This window comes from Gymnoscopelus braueri (genome assembly GCF_963280865.1).
Source record: "Gymnoscopelus braueri genome assembly, chromosome: 13".
Lineage (NCBI taxonomy): Eukaryota > Metazoa > Chordata > Actinopteri > Myctophiformes > Myctophidae > Gymnoscopelus > Gymnoscopelus braueri.
The window spans coordinates 44653763-44681368 of record NC_137615.1 but is presented as its reverse complement, the minus strand read 5'-3'; the positions used below and the strand labels follow the sequence as shown (position 1 = coordinate 44681368).

At 40.6% G+C, this 27606-nt stretch overlaps 1 protein-coding gene across 2 annotated transcripts in view; it reads right to left on the bottom strand.

Annotated features, from left to right (window-relative positions):
• The window catches only part of LOC308097936 (prostaglandin E2 receptor EP1 subtype-like), a 211333-nt gene extending 184071 nt beyond the window's left edge, over positions 1-27262 (bottom strand). Inside the window, exons 1-3 of one of the 2 annotated variants that reach the window (XR_013934246.1) lie at positions 27051-27262; positions 23452-24419; positions 18595-20111 (exon numbers count right to left, since the gene is read on the bottom strand). Coding sequence is in view for 1 of the 2 variants with exons in the window: in XM_080446085.1 (XP_080302211.1) it covers positions 19827-20111; positions 23452-24348 (1182 nt within the window). In the remaining variant the exon portion in view is untranslated. Of the gene's footprint in view, positions 1-16348; positions 20112-23451; positions 24420-27050 lie in introns of those variants that run through there. The other variant, XM_080446085.1, reaches the window with a different exon arrangement.
• Between the last annotated feature and the right edge of the window lie 344 nt (positions 27263-27606).

Genomic DNA, 27606 nt, shown 5'->3' with positions numbered 1-27606 from the left:
TCTCTCAGAGTGTACAAAATGGAACCTCCAATTTGTGCACTCTCAGCGTTACTGACCTGTGAGCATCCATTTAGAACTCCCTTAAGGACTAATGGGTGGCAAGGGAGGCAGTGGTATAATTATACACAAAAGCACAATTCAAAAATATATAAATAAATGGATACATAAAAACATACATAAAAAAAAAAAAAAATCAATAGATAGGCATTACTGGTACCTTTTCCAAAATGGCCTTCTTCACTGCATCGCTGTTCAAATCCAGGGAGCAGCTTTTTTTAATCACTTTTATTCTCACCACTTGTTTCTTCACGGAGACTTTGAAAAGAAAGAAACATTAGATGTCAGTTTTATTATATTCTGGGCTCGCTAGCTAGCCAGCAAGACCACTCACTTCACTCCGTGTCATGGTACTACTCACTTCTTTTTGAAATGTGTTATAGTTTTTTTGTAATAGTTTTTATATTCAAGTCTATGGTACCTCCAGGCTATGTGATAGTATAGAGTAAAATCCCGGTTGCCCTGACAATGAATTAACCATTTGCAGAGCACTTGTCACTCCAGTCTATGGGATCAAGAAACAGCTTCTGAGTACGAGGCTTGTCTTGAAATCAGTGGTTTTCAACCTGTGTGCCAGGGCCCACTGGTGGGCCGCAAGGGTATTGCAAGTGGAACCCTAAATAATTGGCACAAGAGTAAGATTTAAATGATAATATAACATTAATATTTAAAAAGCGATAACAATAAATAAGATAAACGAAAACAGAAAAAAGGATTTTCAATATACGGAAATGAAGAAATTTTGTTTTTAACTTATAAGAAATTAGGGCTTATGGTAAAAAATTAAATTAAATTGACATTTGGCAAGGGAATCCACTGTGAACTCACTTCCAGGTTTAAGGAACAACTACTGTATAAGAAGCACATTGAATCTAACCAATGCAACCATGGGTCATCTCTTACCATTGCTGTCGCAGATAAAGGCGCGTGTCACGTTACAATTCCAGTCTTCCCATTTGGACCCTGGGCCAAACGCCAAGGACACACAGTTCTCCTCTATTGTGTTTTGGTTGTTTGGTTCCCCTGTATTCCAGTCCCTGAATGTGTTGCTGCTCCCATCAGACCACTTCCAGGAGTCTCGGTACAGGCCTATCCAGCACTTCCTGGAGGAGGGGATCATCTTCCGTACCTTCTCATTCTCAGACTGGTTCCTCACACTGGCCAGGTCTGTGTATTTCTCCCTGCAGTGTGTCTGAGCCTCGTCCCATGTCAGACTCTCGTTAATGAAGATATATTTCTCTATCGGCTCTGAAAATATACTACAGTCAGTTTCTGTACAGAATGGCCAGAACATGGGATGCTCTGGTCTGGTGCATAGTCTGCAAATACTCTCTCTATTGCCTATGCCTAAAAGAAAGATAAATAAGTGAATTTATGCGATTTGGTGGCCATTTATATGTCCAGTACAGTAGCCTATGTCTTAGCACTATGACTATTATGCAGTGTTAACCCGGCATGTTAGTGATAGTGGAATGAGAGAGAGAGTGGGAAATAGTTAGCCTGGTTCCAGACAAATCTGCCTTTGCAAAATTGCATCGCGTGTGATATTGTCTGGCCACGCGAGGCTAGGAAATAGTGACAGTGAGACATTAACAACTCAGAACTGATAAGCAGTGACTAACACATCTCACCTGTATCGTCGAAGCAGATTGCACACAAACGCATTGTACAGTCGTCATCGTTCCATGTACCATAAAAATACATGCTTGTACAACACTCTCCACTGCCATAGTTGTTTGGTTCATCAGGAGCCCATTTCCTGAACTTCTGTTCCTGTTGATCTGCCAGTGACCATCTCCAGCTGTTGATGTCATCATACAAGCCTATCCAGAATAACTTAAAAGAAATTACACTTAAGATCATTAAAGGATCTTAAAAAAGTAGTTGGTATGGCATATAAGTTGAGAGTTGTCTTTTCCTTCATTGTGCCACAGCAACACTGAAATTTGTACATGAATATGGAAGAAAAAAGCATTGCAAAAGTTACTTTCCCTGGTAAATAACATTCTTTTATAATACAGTAACTCAGAGAACAGTACCTATAACTACAACTAATTACTAAGTAGTATGCCCAATACTTTTTCTGTTATAGGGGGTGCCTATAAAACTACTTTCTGCACATTATGTTCTGATACTATCTCTCGCTAAATAACGCTTGCACCTACGCTGTACCTTAAGCAATAATAGTAAACTGCTACCATTGTAAAGAAGGCAATTGTGGTGTGTCGTAATAACTGAATGAATGCAGTCTTTAGATGACACAAAACAAATGATGATGATGAGAGGTTGTTTCTTCATGCAAAATAGATTTGGGGTTTAGAATTCAATTAAGCAGTTTTATTATTTTTCACAAACCCCTGCTGTGTAGTGGTCACCTTTATAGCTATGATTTCTCACATGATTTAAACATGCACGTGTTCATGTGTTTGTTGTTGAAAAGTGAACGTCGAGCCATGTTTTTATTAATAGCTTAGTGTCTGTGTGATGCAGAGAACAGGGCCGTCATTTTAGGCCCCAGGGGATGGTAATTGCCACCCCCTAACGTTTGAATTTAAAGGTTCTATGACATTCATTTTCACTTTTTTGGGGGTTTTTTTTTTGGGGGGGGGGGGGCGGGGGGGCGTTTATGACCTCAATTAGACCCCAAAAACCTGAACTTTGAACATTCAGTGGATTTTCTGTGGTCTGGGGATTTCTGAATAATTGGGCTAAAAAGTAATCTGTGATTGGCCCCTGGACTTTATGTCACAGTGCATTAATCCCGCCCCCTCTCCTCTCCGCCCCTCCCCTCCCCTATCCATTACTTTGGGCCTTTTCATTGCAGTTGAAAAGGCTTTAGAAATCAGAGAGAAAAAATCCTGCCATGGATCACTGGACTGGATTTTTCAGTTAAAACTTTTAATACACGTTTGAAGGACCATGATAAATACTTTTAATGTGTTGTAAAACTGACTGTCATGAAACATTTAAACTCAAATTCAGTTATTTTAATGCATATGTTCTCCAACTCTGACATTTTGTTTTTGCAAATGAATCTGAGTGCATCTCAATCCACGCCCCTCCTGCCCTCCATCTACATAGGTTTTGGTTTGACACATTTTTTCTTGTCTGCAACCATACATTCATCAACCACTTTCAAACTGATTGTCATTCTTGATTTATTTTTTTATTGATTTACAAATAGCAAAATAGCAGATCTACAAGCTCACAAGATATGACTTGTTGTGAGCTTGTAGATCGTCTATTTTTGCTATTTTGGAAATAAGGTTTAAGTGGTAACTGTTTTGCCACCCTCTAGTGGTTTTTGATATCATGCCTCTGGTGCAGTAATCAAAAAGTGTACATTGTCTTTGGTATGGGGTTCAGTGACAACTCCACATGCAAAGGGTTTTGCTTGGTGCAGGAGTCAGGCACTATACCAACAAAATACATGGACATACCGGACATTAGTGCAATGAGACACATTCAGACAGTAGGCCTATAGACCAGTGGTTCTCAATATCGGGTCTGGACCTCAGGGGTAATTGAGGAAGTTCTAGGGGGTCGTCATCAGCAAAAGATCAGTTGAACCACTTTAACCCCATAATCGGTTATTTGAAAATACCCAATCTAAAAGCTCACAACGCGTCATAATGTAACGCGTTGTGAGCTTGTAGATCTGATATTTTCTAACAATCTTGAAAGAAGTTTTGAAACATTTTAACATTTTACACACATCTTGTAATGGGTACAAAGAGTATAATTTGTCAAATGGGGTTCCGCGGCCACATACATGTTAATTAGGACGTCCTTGACATGAAACCGTTTGAGAACCACCGGTACAGAATAAACTGGAGAAAAAGACAACTTCAAGACATTATGTGTCTTCCCTGATCTACGTTCCCTCTCTTGACAATAAAATAGATACATTATGACTCAGTTGAAATTTCTCAAAATAATCAGGGAAAAATTGCCATGATTCAGAAAAGGTAAGAGACAAGTGGAAATATTTACCTGGCCCAGGCTGTGTAAGTCCACTGTATCATTTAGTGTCTTGACATCCTCCAAGCTGCCTATAGTAGCTAGGTCTGTGAACTTGTCCCTGCAGTACTGCTGAGCATCAGTCCAGTTCATTTGGTCATATACAATGTGGTACTTACGAGTGTGACATAAGGAGAGGGTACACAGCCCTATAGAACAGAATACAATAGAATATTTACGTTATTGTCTACAAGTCTAGAAATGTGCATTGACTTAATTGAGGTAAAGTTTAGTTGAGCATGGTTTCTTTTTACATTTTCTGAAATTCTTTTGAAAAATTTATCCTTTTTAGAAAGTTGGAAAACATGTTTTGTTTTGGATCAAATAGTTTTTAGAATATTTTAAAATACTTTTAAAATAATTCAGGAAACGTGGTATTTACCATAAACAATCATTCTGTGATCCATAAATTGGTCCATACCCATATAGCAGACTATTAACAGCACTTACCTGTTATAGTCACAAAGGCCAGCAGAGCTGTTGGCCCCATAGTTCTCAGATTCTGGCTCTATGTGAATGCAGACACAGTGCACAGAATTATATAGCTGTTGTTAAGTCAGGACCATTTGATTATGCATTAGCTGTCTGATTCCACGTAATCATTTGACTAGGAGGTTTCTAAGCGTACAGTCTGCCATTTATTCTGGTAACCAGAATAACTGGTTCCATACAAAACATGCAGCTTCAAAGTGCTTTACATTAAAGAGATAAGAAAAGGAAATATGGATTAAAACGAAGCAAACATAGTCTCGCCATAGTCTCGGCCATGCCTTTCGACCTAGCAAATCCTGGCAAGAGCTGTCTCCGGTACTCATCCAGGTTGCGTAAGCACTGGAGAGTCAGCCTCTATTTATGATTTTATGTTTTTTGGGCGGTGAAACCGCCCCTATAAGTGAGATTTGGAAAAATGTACATTTTCCTGCGCTGAGATCTGGGCCCAGGAAATTTGTAGAATTATCCTGCGCTGTGATTGGCCAATCACAGTCTATTCAGGACTGTGATTGGCCAGTGTCACATGACACATGTGCATAGCCCTATATAAGCAACCATAACTCGAAAAAAACCAAAACTTTGTTTTTTTCGAGTTATGGTTTCGTCCATCATAAAGAGTGTTTCAATAAAGGTATTTATCTTTTGTACATGATTGGTTGACTCCGTTCAGTATTGTGATTAGCTAGGAATACACCGCCCACTTCACACAGGGTGTGATTTTTATCTGTTTATTTATTTTATGTGTTTTGTCTAATTTATGTATGTACTATGGAGTGTCTGGAATAAAGTTTGAGTTGAATTGAATTAAATGGAAGATAACATGAAAATATCTTCAAAATAGTGAGAAATGGTGCAACAGAAAGACCAGGTTAAAACATATATTTGTGTTAGCCCTTATAAAGATTTCAACAGAGTCTGCCCTGCCTCTCTAATCTCTTTAAGTAAGATGTTCCATAAGTTAGGAGCGTAAGATGTTCCATAAGTTAGGAGCATGATTGAAGAAAACTGAATCTCCCATTTTCTTTTGGGGTTATGCAAGCAAACCTGCAGTAGAGGACATATGAAGGAAAGGGCGAATGAAGGAAGAATATACTGTAAAAGTGGGAGTCTGTGATGTAGAACAGCCCTAAATAAACTTTGAGTAGAAGGTTTTTACAACTTTGGAAGATACATAATACTGATATTGGTTTGACAGGAACAAATTAATGACAGCCATATATAACAAGCAAACAAAAGACCTGCCACTTCCCCTTCATTTGGAAAACGAAGTGGACTTGATAGGGCACACATACTGCTAATTAAAATGCAATAAAAGCCTATGTTCTTCTGGTAGGTTTTGTCCCTTTACATTAGGCCCATACTTTTAATCTGTATCTGCTGCTGTGACAAAAACATTGTTTTAAACTTTTTACATGGCATGTCTGTCTGTTTCCCCTCACTTTCTCTCCGCTGTCTACTGACAGACCCAATATCTAGGAATACAAGAACACTCGCCCTAAAACACAATCGCCCCGGGTCAAATCCACGACCTCGGAACGGTCGGACCCGGTGGAACCCACCAGGTATTTCTGGCCACCAGAAAATACTCAGCCATGTTTGACGTCTCAGGGGTACCGAGACTGCGTTCATTGTAAATCGATGATTTACGATGCGACGGCTCGCTCAGCAGTGCATCACGCGGTGCTGTAACTTTTTTTTTTGCCTAACTACTTCCTAAATTAATATTAGGGTCTGTAGTCTGCTCTCACCAAGCCCAAGTGGTCCGCCTCGCTGGGGGCGAGCGTCCATGCCAAGCAGGGTGATTGTTCTGTCGCAGGGGGCGATTATCCCGCGGAAAAAATGAGGGCAAGTGTGTTTTGGGGCGAGCGTTTCAGTTACCAGTTGCTTTTCTAAGGTTAGTGATGTACAGAGTTATTCCACCAGGGGGGAGCGTTATGGGGAGGACTCATTTTTATACTCTGCACTGCAGCAGTTATGTGGAATGGGTTAGCTGCAAGCCTTAAGTCCATCAGCTCTGTTGTTAACTTCAAGTCCTCCATAAAGAGCTGGCTGAATAGCAGCTGGACCTAATTAACCATCAATTAATTGAGTTGTAACAGGTTCCTTTATTGTAGCCATGATGTTCTTTGCTTTTTTTTAAACTTGTCTAGCATGTTGTAATTGTATGATTGTATCTATTAGGCCTACTGATTATATTTTTTGTATGTCTCTGCTGTCAGCCCTGCCACAGTGTATGTCACAGATATGCGATGTTTTCTGAATTGTATAAGCAACACTATACACAATACAAATAAAGCTTACATTTTGATTGGGTGTGGGGGTGGTAAGGTACCTGGATATTGGATATATATCGGACTGGCACAAAAACGGTTGAGAAAGACTAGTTTAGACGCTCCCCAGAGTCACCTGCTGTTTCTTCACACACTGGGAGGGTGTAACACATGTGGAGGAGCATGTTATCCATCCCAGTTCTGCTCCCTGCCAAACAGGCGCCCTGACCAACCGGTGGGAGTGACAGAGTTCATCTTCCCTGACCAGCTTCCCAAAATGCAAACACAACCAAATGTGTTCATTGGAGCACCCGGCTAAGCCATAGACACACTGTGTGAAAGCTGGGCAGCTTTAAAAGCTCCAAAACTACATTTCATTACACTTACAAATTATGACAGCCAAGACTGACGATGACGTGCTGTTCAATGATAGGGAAAGTATTTTTAGAATAATGTAAACACATCAGAAGTCCATGGTGATGGTTGTTAATCTGGAAGAGATGCGAGGCACTCTGATTTACAAGCAAAAGATCCTTTATTAAATCATGCATAAATGCAATGCATTTTTAGTTAAACTGTGATTACATTTCATAACACTACCGGGACATGACAAGTCACTTAGAGCAGTGGTTCTCAAAGTGGGGTCTGGGGACCCCCAGGGGCTCTAGAAGGTCCTCAGCGAGATTAGTTAAATCAGTTTAACCACTTTAACCCAATATACATTGGTTATTTGAAAATAGCCGATCTACAAGCTCACAGCGTGTCGAATTGTAACACATTGGGAGCTTGTAGATCAGCTTTTTTTTTATATCGTGAAAAAAAGTTTAAAACAATGGAAATACAACACAAATCTTGTTCAAATCTTGTCCCTGGCAAAAGAATATTTTTAGATAAGGGTCCGTGGCCAAATACATACGTATGTGTTCCTTGACATGTAAATCTTTGAGAACCACTGACTAGAGGAACCACATACAGAGTACAAGGAAATAAACACACACAAGAAAATAAACAAAGAAAGCTTAATCACACAGACTCTAATGGGATTATTGTCAATATTCAACCGCAATTCAATAATAAAAAAGTTTTTCCTTTAACAATTCTTAAAGGATAACGAATGATAACATATAACATTTTCTTGCTTGTTTTTTTCATATTCAATTCTATGGTTATGTGATAGTATAGAGTAAAATCCCGATTGCATTGACGATATTGACCTTCTTGAAGCATACCGTGTGCAAGGTCACAATCACAATGAGAATGAAATTGCCTACCAATGGAAAGTAAAAGGTATGAAGAGGTAATAGCAAAAACTATAATCAGAATCAAAGTCAGAAGTATATTTTAAGAGATTCAGCTGATGCTGGTATCCAGAATGAATGTGAATTCATTCATAGATGTGCATCTTCCTGTAGGGGTCACTGTTGGACAGAACATGAAGCTATAAACAAACAGGGATTAGAACCTTTCTGTTCCTGGACAGACTCACTCTCCCAGTGGTTCCCATCCTGACCTTTTCTGGACGAGGGCCCGTGCACTTGAACATCATCGAAAGCGTTCGCGACCCACCCATCTGACCACTTAACACTGTTAAGTGGTCAGATGGGTGGGCCACGTGCATTTTCAGAGCATGTTTATTGATGATCAGTCAATCGATTGTGTTCCTACTTGGATGAGTGGAATCAACATAGTATGCTTTAAGTTCCTATCTATCGATATCACAATAAAAAAAAAATCCCAAGGTTAATAAATGTTATATTAGCATAAAAAATCTTAGTGTTGTGCCCACTTGCAATACCCTCGAGGCCCACCAGTGGACCCCAGCCCACAGGTTGGGAATCACTGCACTAACCATTAGACCCCCCTCCCCCCTTAAAGCTCCATCTTTGTGAGAACAGGCTTCCTCTCTCTTTTCTTCTTTCTCTTCTCCTTGTCTTCTTTGTGGAAGACCTTCCCATCAGACTGCTCCACCCACTTCAGTTTGATGTCTGCTGTTCCCCCCTCGTCCTTCAGGCTCTGTTTGAACTGACAGATACAAACCACAATTATTCTCCTGATCTGAGCAGTGTCTGCTCATCTCTTGGTTCTGAAACGTTACAATTTCGAGGTCCACCATAATCTCTCTGAGTGTACAAAATGGGTCCATTTGGTTCCATTTTGTAGACTCTCAGAGTTACAGACCTGTAAGCCACTCAAGGAACCCTGACGGTCCGATCGACACACGCAAGCACGCACGCACGCACGCAAGCACGCACGCACGCACGCAAGCACGCACGCACACACACACACACACACACACACACACACACACACACACACACACACACACACACACACACACACACACACACACACACAATTAATTAATTAATTAATGATACAGTTTCAATAGATAGGCATTATTTACTTGTACCTGCTCCAAAATGGCCTCCTTCACTGCAGGGTTGTTCAGATCCAGGGAGGAGTTTCTTCTGGTCACTTTTATTCTCACCACTTGTTTCACGGAGACTTCTGGGACTTTGAAAGCAAACATTAATAGGTGTCAGGTTTTATTCATTTGTGGGCTCTCTAGCCAGCAAGTCCACTCACTTCACTCATTATTATACTATTATTATACTACTTAGTATGCTTCTTGTCAACACTTTGAACATATTTGAAATATTTAACTTTATTCCTTTGCTTGTTTTTTCATATTCAAGTCTATGGTACCTCCAGGCTATGTGATAGTATAGAGTAAAGGGTTAGGATCCTGTTTGCCCTGTCAATGAATTAACCATTTGCAGAGCACTTGTCACTCCAGTCTATGGGATCAAGAAAGTTGAGTACCCTCTGAGTACGATGGTTATTGCGAGGGTATTGCAAGTGGGCCCCTAAATAATTGGCACAAGACTAAGAACTTAATGATAATATAACATTAATATTAAAAAAGTTATACTAATAAATCAGCAAACCGAAAACCCTAAGAGCCGTTGGTAAAAAGAAAATGGCATGGGAACCCACTGTGAACTCACTTCCAGGTTTTAGGAACAACTACCGGTACTGTAAACGCAGCACTTTGAATTTAACCAATGCAACCATGGGTCATCTCTTACCATTGCTGTGGCAGATAAAGGCGCGTGTCACGTTACAATTCCAGTCTTCCCATTTGGACCCTGAGCCAAACACCAAGGAGACACAGTTCTCCTTATTGTCATTTGGTTCCCCTGTATTCCAGTCCCTGAATGTGTTGCTGCTCCCATCAGACCACTTCCAGGAGTCTCTGTACAGGCCTATCCAGCACTCCCGGGAGGAGGGGATCATCTTCTGTACCTTCTCATTCTCAGACTGGTTCCTCACACTGGCCAGGTCTGTGTATCTCTCCCTGCAGTGTGTCTGAGCCTCGTCCCATGTCAGACTCTTGTTAATGAAGATATATTTCTCTATCGGCTCTGAAAATATACTAAAGTCAGTTTCCGTACAGAATGGCCAGACCATGGGATACACAATATACACATCTCACCTGTATGGTCGAAGCAGATTGCACAGAAACGTTCTGCACAGTCGTCATCGTTCCATTTACCACTATCACCAGAATCAACACCAGAATGCATGCTTGTACAACACTCTCCATTGCCAGAGTTGTTTGGTTCATCAGTAGCCCATTTCCTGAACTTTTGTTCCTGTTGATGATCTGCCAGTGACCATCTCCAGCTGTTGATGTCATCATGCAAGCCTATCCAGGTTGCCTTAAAAGAAATAATACTAAAGATCATTAAAGGATCTTATAAAAGTAGTTGTTATGGTATTTGAGAGTTGAATAAGTTGAGTTGTCTTTCCCTTCACTGTGCCACATCAACACTGAAATGTGTACGTGAAAATTGAAGACAAAAATATTAAAAGGTTACTTTAGTTGTTATAATACAGTAACTCAGTTATCAGAGAGCAGTACCTAGTAACTATAACTTATCACTAAGTAACATGCCCAACACTGCTGTTCACTATTATTACTTATTTATACGTTTATTTGGGAGGGAGAGCACATATTAATGAACACCACACATACAATGCAATGTAAATACGCCGGATTTAGCAAGAATGCAAATTTCCATCCGTAGTCCCCACTCCCCATACAGAAAACAAGGAACATTACAAAAAGAGCACACACAAACATTACTAAAAGGGTACAACAGAGGAGAAAAAAAAAAAAAAAAAAAGCCTTGATTTGACCTAAAATACCAGAGGAAAAAAACAGACATTTAAGCCTATTTAAACATTTTCACATGTTTGATTGTCCATGATCCATCCTTTGAGTTGGACCTTAAAGGATGTAAAGGATGGACACTCGCCTACTTTAGTGGGTAGATTGTTGTAAGTTGCGCTTCCTTGAACTGAAAAGGAATTTTGCGCAGAGGCTGTGAGTCTAGACTGCACCTCACAAGCCCCTCTGGTGACGACCCTTGTACTAATGCCAGTGTCGGGCTTCTGTTTTATAAATTCCTCCATAGGAGGCGTGGCATAAACCATGTCAAGTTTTATACACACACATATGCCTGTTTAAAGAGCTTCCAGTTATCAAAGGTAAAAAAATAACAATATATTTTTAGGATGCTGCAGTGATGGTAGGCCTACCTGTGTTTTTCTATCAAATAACTTTATGGCTCTTTTATATAGCTGTTCTAGGGGCTTGAGCGTCGTCACACCTGTGCAGACCAAGACCTATTTGTGAAACAGTGTTCGATGTGAGAGAATATATACAGTGCAAGTACGTCCTGGCAGCTCCAACTGTTAGAAAATGCCTAATTTGTTTGAAATTTTGCAAGTTAAAGTTGACAGTGTTGGAGACCTTCTTGATGTGACTTTTCGGGTTCCAAGGAACTTTAACCGTGTTACCAATTCAAGTTCCTCCCCCCCGGAAAAAAAAAAAAACACATTTGAAGAGAGTATGTTTGTGAACATCATGCACACAGTCTTTTTGGTGATCAAAAGTCATTAGTGCAATGAGATAGACACATTCAGACAGTCAGACCTCAGGTTAATATAGTTAATTTGTTAATATTTGTTTTCCTGATGTGTCATCCCCAATCTGCCTTCCCTCTCTCGACTCTCTTGACCATAAAATGCATACATTATGACTCTGTTGAAATTCCTCAAAATGAATCAGGAAGAAATTAAATGGAAATATTTACATATCTGTCCTTAGGATTGCCCAGGCTGTGTAAGTCCACCGTATCATTTAGTGTCTTGACGTCCTCCAGGCTGCCTATTGTAGCCAGGTCTGTGAACTTGTCCCTGCAGTACTGCTGAGCATCAGTCCAGTTCATTTGGTCCTATACAACGTGGTACTGACGAGTGTGACATAAGGAGAGGGTACACAGCCCTATAGAACAGAATACAGTAGAATACAGACGTTATTGTCTACAAGTCTAGAAATGTGCATTGACTTCACTGAGGTGAAGTTTGGTTGAGCATGGTTTCTTTTTACATTTTCTGAAATTATTTTGAAAATGTTTTCCTTTTTAGATAGAAATGTTTTGTTTCAAATAGTTTTTAGAATATTTTGAAATTATTTAAGAAACGTGGGAAAAAAATTGATATTGACCCATACAAATCATTCTGTGATCCATAAATGGGTCTATACCAATATAGCAGACTATTAACAGCACTTACCTGTTAAAGTCACGATGCCCAGAAGAGCTGTTGGCCTCATAGTTCTCAGATTCTGGCTCTATGTGAATGCAGTGCACAGAATTATAATAGCTGTTGTTAAGTCAGGACCATTTGATTATGCATTAGCTGTCTGATTCCACATAATAATTTGACTGTAGGAGGTTTCTAAGCGTACAATGTTCCATTTATTCTGGTAACAATTTGCCTACTGCACCTTCCATACAAAACAGGCAGCTTCAAAGTGCTTTTCATTAAAGGAGCCACACCATGAATTTCATTTTTTTTGGTGGGGGGGGGGGGGTATTTTTTGGGCTCCCCAGTGTCTCTTGAACCCCCAAAAATATAGTCATTCATTCTCATTTCAGAGATTTTCAGAATGGGCGTGTCTGAACAGGCCATTTCAGAATGGCAAGGCAAGTGACATCACTTGCATTGCCATTGCATTGATGATGGCCAGACAGAATTGCTCAGTAGCCCCCCCCTGCCCAAAAGGACGTTTTGGTATTGCAGCTGAAAGTGCTGTATAAGCCAGAGACAATTGACTTGGGATGAGTATATCTGAGTGATGATTTAGGCTCAAACCTTTTGAAAAAGGTTTGAGGGACATACACCATATGATATTAAATATCAAATCTTTTTTTTTAATTCATGGTGTAGATCCTTTAAAGAGATAAGAAAAGGAAATATGGATTAAAACAAAGCAAACAAGAAAAACAGAGTGGTTTGCATCGATGAACTTTATGCCCAGGCTATAAAATGCTGTTTTGCAGGTTCAGTATGTGTTCAGGTCCTGTCAAGTGTGCACTATATTCAAAGCATTTTGCACTCCCATGTATACAGCTTACTTGTGGTGCACATACAAGAAAGGTAGCAGAGGCTTGTAGTGGCCTACAATGATGCCTTGAGGCTTCTACTTAAGGTTCCTAGATGGCATAGTGCCAGTCACCTGTTTGTAACATGTGTCTTAAGGCACTCTATGATTTCATGTCTCGCCTGGATGAGTCCACGGAACAGTATTATTGAGAACTAGATAAAGTGCTCCTCCGAGCACAGGTCTCCGCCAGGTCAGGTAGTGGCCTCTCGGTGGCGCTATAGTAGGCCAATGTGAAAAGGGTGCCATTTCTTCTTTGGCCTTTCACAGCAATCGGACACTGCATTCATGATTTAAGGCATTTTGTTCCAAAAATGTGTTAAATGTGCTAAATTAGACCTGCTGGTGGCGCTATAACAGGCCAATGTTATATTGCAAAACAATTGCAAAAGTTACTTTAGTAAATAATGGATACAGTAACTCAGTTAGTAACTCAGAGAGCAGTACCTAGTAACTATAACTAATAAGTACAGTAACATGCCCAATAGTGCTGTTCACTATTATTGGGGGCGCCTTTCGATAAAAATGCATTCAAAACTACTTTCTGCACATTTCTGATACTTTCTTAGGCCATACAAGTACTATCTCTTGCTAAATAATACTTACACCTATGCTGTGCCTTAAGTAATAATTAAATAATATTTATAATAGTAAAGTTAAGAAGGCAATGATGACAGTTTGGTAGGTAGCCAGCTTAACAGTAAAACCGCAGGCCATGTCAGCAAAGTATCTATCCGAGGGGGAACGTGTACAGTAATGAAAAGAAGAGGGCCAAGCTCTGAGCCTTTGGGGGACACGATGGGTGACAGGAGATGTTAATGAGTTGCAGTTGTTTATAGAGATGAATTGATGTCTGTCAGAGAGGTATGATTTGAACCAGGAGAGGGCAGTGTCTGTGATTCAGAGGGTGGATTTGGGCCGTGAGATGAGTGTGGAATATGGTATCAAAAGCAGCACTGAGGTCGAGGAGGATGAGGGTGTTGAGTGAGTCTGTGTCAGAGTAGCACTAGGGAGGAAGCCATCTTTTTGGCTGCGCTTGCAGAATAGAAATTGAAAGAAGAAATGTTTGTAGACAGTTGTGAGTGGATGTTATAACTATGTTTTCTTCATTGAATTGTGCTTTATGTCATGAGAAAAATGCTGGCCTATCTATTGCACCTTAAATCAGGTGAAGTAAATTGTGTTTTGACTCAGTTGACTCAGTTGAAATTCCTCAAAATGAATAAGGAAGGGATGACTATGATGACTATAAAATAGAAAAGACAAGTGGAAATATTTACATAGCTGTCCTTAGGATTGCCCAGGCTGTGTAAGTCCACTTAGTCGAATAGCAGACCATCGGCCGGTCGTCGCGGGCACTCGCGCCTGGAGGCGCTCGGGCGCGACTCCTTGGCCTCAAGGTCTGCTGATTCGGCGCGGCTCCGTCATGGTCCAAAACTATACTTTATCGGCGGAAAAAGAAGTTGACTGCCGCTCCTCCACCGGCAGTTCCGCGACTGCCGCTCCTCCACCGGCAGTTTCCGCGGCAGTTCCGCTGCTCCGCCGGCAGCTGACGCTCCACCGCCGGCAGTCACTGCCGGGAGCTGCCGCTCCTCCACCGGAAGTTCCGCGGACGTTCCGCGGCTGTTGCCGCTGCCGGAGAATGCACTCGCTCCTTCTGCAATTTTCTTATGATAGGTTGTCCCTTATTAAATTTGTATCCACTCACTGTGGTAACAAACTTTATATATGTCTGGACAATTTTGTTGTCTGTCTGTCTCCCCTCACTTTCTCTCTGCTGTCTGGCTATGTAAACTGCATGTTGGTAACTGCATGTCATCAGCAAGATGCTGACTGACCTCACTGACAATGCACAACAGAGTTTTTGTCTTCATTCTTCTCACATACTGGTACACTAGCTTCAAAAAATCCTCAAAAAGAAGCCTCAGACCTTGCAAAGAAAGTTAGATTGATCCTTATACTCCACCTCAGAACACATCCTCTCCTTGCTCATATTATTAGTCTCAAGTGGCTCAGAGACTCTCAGAGTGGAGGAGAGAGTAGATCACATATTAAAATATGCATGGTCCACAGGATTGTAAACAAGGTGGTACCCACATATCTGGCCAGTTGTTTTTCTAAGGTTAGCGATGTACACAGATGTCCACCAACCAGAGGGAAGCTTTATGGGAAAAGGACTAATTTGTATACGCAGCTGCAGTTATATGGAATTGGTTAGCTCAGCTGCAAGCTAGTCCGTTAGCTCTGTTGTTAACTTCAAGTCCTCCATAAAGAGCTGGCTGAATAGCACCTGGACCTAATTAACCATCAATTAGTTGAGTTGTAACAGGTTCCTTATACTGTACCCATGTTGTTATTTGCTGTCTATCATGTTGTAATTGAATGCATTTATTACTGATTATATTCTTCTGTATGACTCTGCTAGATAGTATTTATAATAGCTGTAGTTAAGACAGGACCATTTGACCTGCATGTAATTTGACTACATGAACAGAGGTTTCTAAGCTGACAGTCATGTATTCATTCTGACTCTGGTTAGGTAACAATTTGACTACTAGTTTGTGCAGCACCTTTCATGCAAAACATGCTCAAAGTGCTTTACATTAAAGAGATAAGAAAACCAGGAAACCAGGAAGAAATAAAACAACGGCTAAACGGCCTCTCTAGGTAACGTATATTTATATGTGTTCCATAATTTGGGTAAATGGTGCTTATGAAGCGATATAAAACAAGACTAGATGCTAAACTAAAACTATTATTATTATTATAAACTGCACTGACTCCCTGTGTCTTCCAGAGTTTATTTTAAAAATCAAAGATGGCCTAAGACAGCATTTTCTTAACGTCAGTTCCAGGGACGCCTTATCTATATAAAACTGGGGGTCCTTTGACATTAAAAGCTTGAGAATCACAGCCCTAAGGCGAAATCCTATATTTTCCTAACAAGTAAATCCATGAATGAGTTGTGCAAATGTTGTGAAAAGGTAAGACATGCTTCACTGGACAACATCACATTCCCTTTATTGGGCAATAGCTTTTGCAACACATACTTTCATTTGAGTCCCCAAAGAACAGGGGAATAATAAATACACTCACAGTGCACACAGCACAAATACAAATTCACATCATAACCAACAGCATTACATTTGACAGCCACACAGCATTCCCATAAATCAACAAGTCTCAATTAGACTTTGGTTTATTAAAATGTAGAAATTAAGGGACTTATAAATATATGGTACTATGTAGCACTGACCATTTAATGCCCAGAAATAATTACGACTCTTTTCCATTTAAGCTTTTCTCCCCCTTTTAACTAACTGCAGCTGGGAAAGTGTAGAAATGCAAACAAACAAAAAACTGAGGAATTCATCTACTTCAATTGTGGATTTAACCCTTTAAGGCCGGTAAAAAAATTGTAGCTCGTAGCGCGGCGAGCTACTATTTTTATATAGCCAAAGAAATCTTAAAATGACACAGATGCGTTCCCGGTCTTAAAGGGTTATTTAAGGGCATTTTCATTTCTACTGAGGCCATTTCTGTTATGGAAATGTGAATAGGATTACCTATCAAAGATGTCCTATGTTTGGTGAAGTTTACATTGAGCACACAGAATCCTACATCCAAGAATGACGTGGACAAAATATTATGACCTTTAAAAGTAAGACATCCTTTACTGGACAACATCACATTCCCTTTATTGGGCAATATTACATTCACTAGCTTTTGCAACATACTGTATATATTGTCACTGTCAGGTGGTAACCTTGTATGTCCAAAACCGTAACTTTTCAGGAAATTGAAAAAATAACCTGTGATCCCATATGGATCCAATGCCACATTGCTGCTAATTTAGCTACTTTTGCACAATCTTGTATGACAAAGTAGGACATTCATTTACGGAAAAAAAAACATTAAAAGTTGAAATATGGGATACAAGGTTTCGCCCCGACAGCGATGATATTTTCATTGCAGACCCCAGAGAACAGGGGAATAATTAAAACACTCACAGTGTACTACATTCTACAAACACAAATTCACAGAATTGCCAACAGCACTACATTTGACAACAGACCTTTTCCATGTCAGCCATATTGACATAAATAGCTGTGTAATGGTGTTACTAATGATAATAATTAACTACTTAAATCCATCAATAACACAGTCCTACATTGAAAAATTAAGCCTAAACATTCACTTTGAATTACCTATGTTTTCTCTTCCTCACTACTTTTCCTGAAAAGTATGAATGACGTGACAACAAAGTTGATTCTGATTCTGAGTCTGATTTCTGACGTACAGGTAAATGTAGTTATTATGTTGTTGGCTGCAAGTCAGTGTACCAGTCAGTGCATGTGTGTGTGTGGGGGGGGAGTTGCTATTGTGTCATAATCCACAACTATGACTAATCATGTCAATAGGGCTGCCATGAAAAAAGGCCTCATTGGCTCTACTGTACGGCCTTCACATCTTGAAGCTTGAAGTAAAAGCATTGCCTTCACTTTGATTCGGTGCCACAGTTATTTACACTGACTTTTATCATGTGTCAGAGAGCAAATCCACTGGCACACGTACAGACAATACGTAATAAAAATAAAAAGTAGGCTTTGTACATGTTAACGTTGAGATGTTTCTTTTAAGACTCGTGGATAATACATTCAGTCCTTGTTTATTCAGGGAGACAGTCATACAGTACTGTGTGTGTACATCACTGTTTCTCAACGTCGGGTACGGGGACCACTATATGGGAATATATGGGAATGAATTAAAAAAGGTTGAGAATCACTGCTGTACATTATTTCTTGTTTTCTGAAAATCTGCCCTTATAGCAGACTATACTGCCACACACAGACATAAAACAAATGTGTTGGGTATCCACCCGAGTCATATTGCACCCAGAAGTACATATAGTATAAAGGAGCTGTGTCAACACAAAGTGTTTTATGACGGACAGAAACCTCTCCATATTCTAACTTTTAATGTTTTTTTTTCTCGTAAATTAACGCAGTATTTAATCATACTATAGCGTAGTATGATCTTATTGGCACAAAAAAAAAAATACTTTCTGTGAACACAGCCCCAACGTGTTCCTTGACATGAATTAGAGATGGAGTATTCTTTCCATTGTATTGGGTAAAAATGTTTCACGCAACACAAAGTAGATCTGCCAGATTATCAATGAATGCCCCTCGAGGATCTGAAGTTAATGTCGCGTGGAAACCTTGTACTGTATGTGGAAACCTTGTACTGTATGTCCAAATCCATTTCTTTTTTATTATTTAAAGAAATGCAATTAAATAGTGAAAATAGACAATTGCGTTGTGAGCTTGCAGATCAGTTATTTTCACTACTTTTGTGCGACACTCTTGTATGATGAAGTAGGGCATTTATTTACAAAGAAAACCCTAAAACGTTGAAATATGGAGATATGAGTTTTCTCTGCCCGACAGCAACGATAAGGTTGATCTGTCAGGTGTAGGACTGACACTCTAACTTAAAGGTGACATGAATAAAATTTTCATATAGGTGAATCATAAAAAGAAAATCATATATCCACAGAGCTTTTAAAAAGGTGTGAAATAAGATTATCGCTTTTCCCCAAATACATTATTTAAATTGTGAAATTGTAATAGCTTCGTCAGGTCCAAAATCATTGTTTTTGTCTGTAAGCTGACAGCCGTCCTCATCCATGTTGTTTCTGTTTCCGTTGAGGAAGGTACTTTTTTCCCTTGACAGGTGCTTGGAGGCAGCTGACGCGTTACAGTGGTGCAATAGGAGTGCTACCTTATAAGCACAACTCAGGGAAATAAGGAACCTTATGCCACAGATGTGGAATGGGGTACAACATCTGCAGTACTTGGCTGAGTATTGTCTAAAGCACCTTTAACTTTGTTGCCTCTAGGGTGCACACAGTAAAATCCTAAGGTGGCGTGTCCACTGAGGCTTCATTTCCCAGCTGAAAACGCCATGGTGTTTGCCTGGGAGCACTTTCAGGCGCCAGAGTCGAAAATGTTTTAGCTCTTGCACAGGCAGAGGAAAGCGCAGCGAGTGCGCCAGCGAGCGTAAGGTAAATGCCCAACACCACGCCAAGCTGCTGGAGTTTCCAAAAACGTGGCTCTCCCATTATAAACAATTAAAAACATGCACTGCGCTCTGGAAGAAGAAAAAAAAACATCTTAGTGGACGCGGCACCTAAGTGTAAGTTTATCCATTAAATGAACACTTGGACAACAGATTTTACAGTGCAGGACTGAGACTGCAGTGTAAAGGCCGCTAAATGCTCTACCCGAACGGCCGGAATTTGTAGGCGATATCTACAAGACGACATCATTCGAAACCTCTGTGGGAGATGTCTTATTTCGGTCTGGCCAGCCCAGCCGAAGCCGGAAAAACGGCGGGCTTCGGTTGGACAATTTTGAAGCGCTGTATGTGTGCCTGCTCCTGAAGGCTTCTCCTTTCCTCACTGAATACCCTCAGATGTGATTCCCGGCGCTCTTCTCGGAGCTCTGGAAGGAGCTGATGTCCCATCGGAAGGAGCGCAGGGAGCGGAACGCGCTCCCCTTGAAGCTGGCGCGCCGCTTGGTGATCCGGTAGATCCTCCGCAGGACGGCGCGCCGCAGCAGGATGTACACCCACGGGTCCAGGATCTGGTTCCAGGACGCCAGCCTCACGCCCATCACCATCAACGTCCGGTACGTGTCTCTGTCCGCGCCCAACGAGCCGCTGTAGGACCTCGTCACCGACATCAGACCGAAGATCTAACCCAGAACGGAGAAGACAAGAGTACTGTCAGACATGCTCATCGCACAATATATGTATTATTTACCTTTATTTATACAGGCCAGGGGAAATCTCACTGAGATACAAGATCTCTTTTACGAGGGAGCCCTGTTCAGGGTATCAGCAGTATAAAAAAGCACAACTTACAACAACACATTGAGATCATTTTAAAATATAGATAATTTAAGAATCATCAATGTCATAATGCATATTAACACCTAAGCATACAATAAAACCATTAGCTATGAATTTCACTTTAAAACTATATGAGGCATACTGTAAAAAAAAAGTTTCACCAGTAAACAAGACAAAACATAGGTTAGTCTTTAACCACACTAACCCTAGCATCCATTTTCTGGGCATCATAATAGGAAAAGATTGGGCAAAAATAGCTGATCTACAAGCTCAAAATTTAGTAAAGTACAAAAGTATTGCCATCAAAATATACTTGCTGTACCAAAGTAGAAGTACTAAAGTTTTCCAAAATGTGTCAATTACTTTCTTGATTTGATTTGATTTCTGATAACTGATTCTAATAATAATCTAAATTTACAAAGTAACTCGTATCTAAAGTTTTCAAATAATTGTAGTTGAGTAAAAAGTACAATATTTGCTTCTAGTGTGTAGTGTGAGTAGAAGTATAAAGCACAGAAAAAAACTAAATACCCAAGTAAAGTAAAAGTACCTCAAAATTGTACAATAGTACAGTACTTGAGTAAATGTACTTAGTTACTTTCCACCACTGGCCAGGAGAGACATTGCACTTGAGGTCAGTACTACTTGTCAACCAGTAGGTGTCCTACCAGACCTTAATGTCTCAAAAGCAGAGCAGGGAGACCACCTCCAACCACTGCTCATGCACTAGTTATAATGTATTCACATAATATACCATACAGATTGGCTAAAATAGCATTTTGATGAATACAAGAACGGTCACCACCTAAACGTAACCTCAGTAAAACTATGCCTAAACGTAACCTCAGTAAACTAAACCTAAACCTAACCTTATTCCTAAACGTAACCTCAGTAAAACTATGCCTAAACCTAACCTTATTCCTAAACGTAACCTCAGTAAACTATACCTAAACCTAACCTTATTCCTAAACTTACCCTCAGTAAAACTATGCCTAAACCTAACCTTATTCCTAAACGTAACCTCAGTAAAACTATGCCTAAACCTAACCTTATTCCTAAACGTAACCTCAGTAAAACTATGCCTAAACCTAACCTTATTCCTAAACGTAACCTCAGTAAAACTATGCCTAAACCTAACCTTATTCCTAAACGTAACCTCAGTAAAACTATGCCCAAACCTAACCTTATTCCTAAACGTAACCTCAGTAAAACTATGCCCAAACCTAACCTTATACCTAAATGTAACCTCAGTAAAACTATGCCTAAACCTAACCTTATTCCTAAACGTAACCTCAGTAAACTATACCTAAACCTAACCTTATTCCTAAACGTAACCTCACTAAAACTATTGCTAAACCTAACCTTATTCCTAAACTTACCCTCAGTAAAACTATACCTAAACCTAACCTTATTCCTAAACGTAACCTCACTAAAACTATGCCTAAACCTAACCTTATACCTAAATGTAACCTCAGTAAAACTATGCCTAAACCTAACCTTATTCCTAAACGTAACCTCAGTAAAACTATGCCTAAACCTAACCTTATTCCTAAACGTAACCTCAGTAAAACTGTGCCTAAACCTAATCTTATTCCTAAACTTAACCTCAGTAAAACTATGCCTAAACCTAATCTTATTCCTAAACTTAACCTCAGTAAAACTATGCCTAAACCTAACCTTATTCCTAAACGTAACCTCAGTGAACTATACCTAAACCTAACCTTATTCCTAAACGTAACCTCACTAAAACTATGCCTAAACCTAACCTTATACCTAAATGTAACCTCAGTAAAACTATGCCTAAACCTAACCTTATTCCTAAACGTAACCTCAGTAAAACTAAACCAAACCTTATTCCTAAACTTAACCTCAGTAAAACTATGCCTAAACCTAACCTTATTCCTAAACGTAACCTCAGTACTATGCCTAAACCTAATCTTATTCCTAAACTTAACCTCAGTAAAACTATGCCTAAACCTAACCTTATTCCTAAACGTAACCTCAGTACTATGCCTAATCCTAAACGTATTCCTAAACGTGACCTCAGTAAAGAATACTAGAACCGCTGTGGGCTAGCGGTCCATGAAAAAATGGGGGCATGTGTGATTCTAGATTGCAGCCTTTCTTTTTTTTAAATGCCCATATAGCATTTTAAAATGGTTCTAGACTGTAAAGGGAGAGTTACAGTGGCATGAAAAGAACCTATCCTGTTCAGACAAAATAATAAATGTTGTCAACAGCTTGCAGTGACACAAAGCAGTGACCTCTGTCCCTTCTTATTCCAGTCGTTGTTGTTTTGAGTGTACATTTTTGGCAGATAAACATGACATACAGTATTTAGCCTATGGCCTGTGTGTTCAGAAACTATATTTAAGTCTCCAGTGTGCCATAAAAGTTATGTATTTTTCTTCTTGAAAACATACTAGTACTAAAAGCTGTGTCTGTCATGGTGAAATTTCTCCACTGAACTTCAGTAGCAGAAGCTCATATATGCTAATGTGGTAATGCTGTGCTAATGGCCCGGGGGACTTCTCTCCGAGTGATTGAGTCTAATTCATTCCATCTGACAGAAAGAACCACACATTTAATGGAACAGTATCCACTCTTTGCATACATAATGATGTGTGAAATGGCAAGCAGATATAAAGTGCATGTTTTATAGGGGGTGGCAAAGCGATTACAATTTAGAGTTATTCAGTGAAGTATTGATTTTGTGCCTTTCAATTTAAATTTGTGAAAATACTAAGATTTCCACACAGAAAGCAAAATATTCTAAAACTGTGCATTTAGATTAGGAAATATTCATATTTTCTTCTCTTTCACCTTCTAATGCATGATTTATATTAGCTTGCACATTTTGTCACTCACCAAAAATAGTCAATCTACAAGCTTACAACACACTGTGCTTCTTCAGCGCATTGTGAGCTTGTAGATCGCCTATTTTCAATGTGCACAACTAAGTATAAATCAGCCTTAACCACTTACACCCTCTATAGTGAAATGGACCTGAGTTGGCTGCTCTGTACTTGGTCTGCTCTTGTCTGTCTTGCTATTTGTTGAAATAGCAGATTTCGGGCGAATGTTCCCCACAGAATATTGAGGCGTTGGGTTTCGAGTGGTTAAAGTACAGTATTATATGAGAATAATTAGGCCTTTAGGCATATTCCCATGCCCGTAACTCACCAGCAGGGGGCTCCAGCAGATGCAGGAAGTGACCATGATCCCCACTAGCTGGGCCACCATCTCTATGTCGTGAGATTTGGCCGAGCGCCGGTGGGAGCTGCTCTTCTTACGCAGCCTGGCTCTCACCAGTGTGATCCCACTGATGGTGTTACACACCAGGGCCACGGCCACCGAGGTCAGGCCCAGTCCAGAGAACACCAGCACAAACGCCAGGTCCGTCCCCTTAATGGTGTCACCCAGCACCCTGATGAAGCACCAGGTCCAGGGGTACTGGTACGTATAGGCCCCCAGGCTGAAAAACGGCAGAAGGGCCACACACAGCGCCAGCAGCCAGATGAGGGCGAGGGCCATCTTAGTCCGCGCCGTGGTCACCAGCTGGGCATGGAGCAGGGGCCTGGTGACGCCCAGACAGCGCTCCGCCGCCATGGCGCAGCCCAGGAAGAGCGGGCACAGGCCGAAGAACACCATGCTGCCTCCCAGGAAGAGGCACAAGGTGTCGGGCTCGTCCGGAGAGCCGAAAGCGGGGTCGCCGCCCGCCGCCGCCGCCGCGGGCTCACTCCTCGTCGAGTACAGCCGCAGAACCAGGGCTCCGGGGATGATGTGTCCGGCGAAGTCGGTGGCCACCAGGGAGCTGGCGAAGAGCAGGAAGGTGGCCTTGGAACGCCGGCGGAAGCGGTTGTAGGCCTTGGCCAGGATGATGAGGGCCACCACGTTGGACAGGATGCCCAGGGTCATGGAGAGGCCCGCTGCGGTGGGGTTGCCGCCGGGCTTGCGGCCGGTGACGTTGTGCGTCCGCGCAATGGCCTCTATCTCGGCCTCCTCCCCGCCGCTGGTTTGGTTCATGATGGGCGTGGGGGCGATGGAGCCTGAGGTGTTGTAGTGCTGCATGGCCAGCATCACCACTGCTGCTGCTGCTGCTGCTGCTGCTTTCCGCTGAGCATCATGGGAGTCCTCGGGGTGAGGGGGTGCTGGAAAAACACCAAAGGTTGAATGTTGCATACAGCTATTGGAACTCACAGTAATAACAGGGTTTGATGGGGGGGACATTTAATGAACCACGAGCCCTGGCTGTATATCACCCTGCCATGAAGTATGTATGGCTCTTAACCACGAGCCCTATTTTTGTACGACAAATAGATCGACGAGTTTGAAGATCGACTATTTGCTCTACTTTTGAATTCTTCAAATACATTTTAAGCAACATATGGGTGCCAGGGTTAATGTGGTTAACAAAACGTTTTAATTAAATTGTTAAATTGTGATATTATCAAAATATAAATATCAAAAGCATCAGACAGTCTACATTCTCCCAAAAAGAAATGCATGTACTTAATTCAGTCTGACCAGAAGCAGGGATAAGAAAAAAAGATCCACACGGGCCATGAAAAGGAATGACCAGATATCAAAAGCAGAGGCATTGATTTCCCCCATTCCTCTCAGCAAATCCAAAAAATATCAATATGGTTTCATCTTCTCTGGTGAAAGCTTATGTTCATCCTAATTCCTAAAGCCTAATTTACATGATGTTGGACGACGGTGTCGCTCGCAGAGAATAGCCGATCTATGAGCTTGTAGATGTGCTATTTTCGGGGAGTGGTGGAAGAAGTACTCCCATTTGTCGGCTATTTTTGCCAAAGTTATGCCTGTTTAGCGTCAGTAGTGGACAAAGTACTGAACCCCAGTACTTGAGTCAGAGGATACTCCTGGTTAGATCCTTAAATTCAACTACAAGTGAAAGTTGCTCAGTCAAAATTGTACTCGAGTTAAAGTACTAGAGAGTAATTGCTTTTAAAATCACTTAAGTATTCAAAAGTACAAGTAGCTAGAAGTACAAGTGTAGCACTCTCAACATTGTTATATTGTTTTCGCAATACATAAACAAACGTGTAACTCTCTGTAACTAAATAATGAATGCACTGACTTGCTTGCAGAACCACTATACCACACGAAGCCTATAGATACACCTATAAAAACTTCAGCATAGGAATGCAATCGAATCAACAAAAAGGACAGTATTTATATTAAATTTAAACATTAACGTGAACTTTTGGTGTCCAAAGCCCTGGCCAGATACCTCTTTTTCTTCTTCCCATTTCATGTACAGGTCCTGGCTGAGCAAGAGTATTCTCTCCAAATGTAGTGGTTACCCATAATTCATTAGTTACTTGTTACTTGGCACAAGTTGGCAGCCTTCCTTGTAATGTGGTGGAGTTAAAAGTACAATATTTGTCTTTGAAATGTAGTGGAGTGAAAGTCATCGAGTTTCACAAAAAAAAAGAAGAAACAAAAATAGGCTACTCGAGCAATTCTCAAAAGATTTGCTCAAGTACAGTACTCAAGTAAATGTACTTTGTTACCTGTCCACCACTGTTTAGTGTGGAGCGAAAACAGGAGGGAGCCAAGTATAGAGCCCTGGGGGACTGTGGTCAATAAGTATAGTGTTTAAGTGGTGAAGCTATATCATTGTTATATCACAGCTGTGACAGTGTCACTCAGCACCCTTGAGGTTAATACATACAAGGAGCCTCGTAGTTTTCCCTTCATGCAAGGAAGTCATAACAAGTCCTGACAGCTCCTGTTGACACTGAAACCTGCTCCTTACTAGTGCAAAGGTATTCCATTATCAACTCCATAAGCTATAGCCTACTGCACAGGTTCTCAAACTTCCTAATGTGAAGGACCCCCATTTTAATTTTTTAATAGACCCCCATCAGATTTTTTTTTTTTTGCCAGGGACCCCCATACAGGATTTGTGTTGTTAAAATGTTTCAAAAAATATTCCACATTCTTCAGATTTTTTCAAGATTTGGGGGAAAATAGCAGATCGGCTATTTTTCAAATCACTGATACTGTAAGAGTAAAGTCTTATTTTGATGCCATAGTAACTCATTTGGCTGGGGACCCCCTGGAACCTCCTCAAGGACCCCTGGGGGTCCGCGGACTCCACTTTGAGAACCACACTGGCCCAATGTAAGTAGCCTAAGTTATCCTTCAGTTAGAGCAATCATGCAATGGACTGTCACTTCTGCTTTTTTATTGACCAAACTTCAACTGTGCAATAGATCTCAATGATGCAGCACAGCACCATGCAATAAGGCATTTCATTCTACAATATCTATAGCCTATTTGTTGGAGCAGAGCCAATTCCATATTTTGTACTTTATTAATGTAGTAGCCTAAACCTAAAGTATTGGCATTGACGGGAACGAAAGGAATGTTGGCAGGTCCACGATACAGCTCATAAAGGGAATGCCTCTGACTCACATACTGCAAAAAACGCACTTTTATGGAGCATACTGGGACTCCTAATTGCCTTGGGATTTGTCTTATATAATTTATGAGTGATAAAAGATTGTCTGAGTTTCTCTCAGAAATGCACAAAGTAATGTTATATTCTAAAATGCTAAGGGAGAAGAAACCCCAAAAGTCCCAAACATATTTTAAAAAAAAAAGGTTGTCAAATTCAGAAACATTTCAGAAACAAACATACATTGTTTGTAGGCTTACCACAACAAAAAATAGATATAATATTAAAATCGATCGCATTCCCCAATAACAGCAGCAAAAGAAAACCAAAGGTCAATCCTGTATAGCCTTACCTTGTGAAGAATGCACTCCATGGACTTTGATTCTAATAATGTAATCATAACCATAGGCTGTTTAAAAATGTAATAAAATCCTCTTCAGATGCATAATTCCAAACATGCATGTGTCCTCGGTCATGCATGTTGCCAGTCTGCTGTCTGTCTGTGTGTGTAAGCTACAACTCCTCTTACTTACACAGCCTCTTCTGTTCTGTCACTGCTGCTGCTGTCAGAACAAGCAGGCTGACTCTAGGATTGCACAACGTGCGCGCTGCCTGCCAGCTCACTTTATACCCAGCCAGCGGTCACTTTCACTTGCAGCGTGTTTTCAACGCAGCCTCGGCCAAGCTGTTTCTCAACTTCCGGCCCGCGGTCCACCAGGGGTCCAAGATGGAACCTTACAGGTCTGGTAACTATTTCGAGAGTGTAGCCTACTAGCACCACACAATCACATGGTTAAATAGCAATCATTTGAACCATGTGATTATTATTAATAATGAATGAACTAAAAATAAATTAAAAAAAAGTTTTTTTAAATATTTTCTTTTATATAAGTTTTTATTTTTCTATA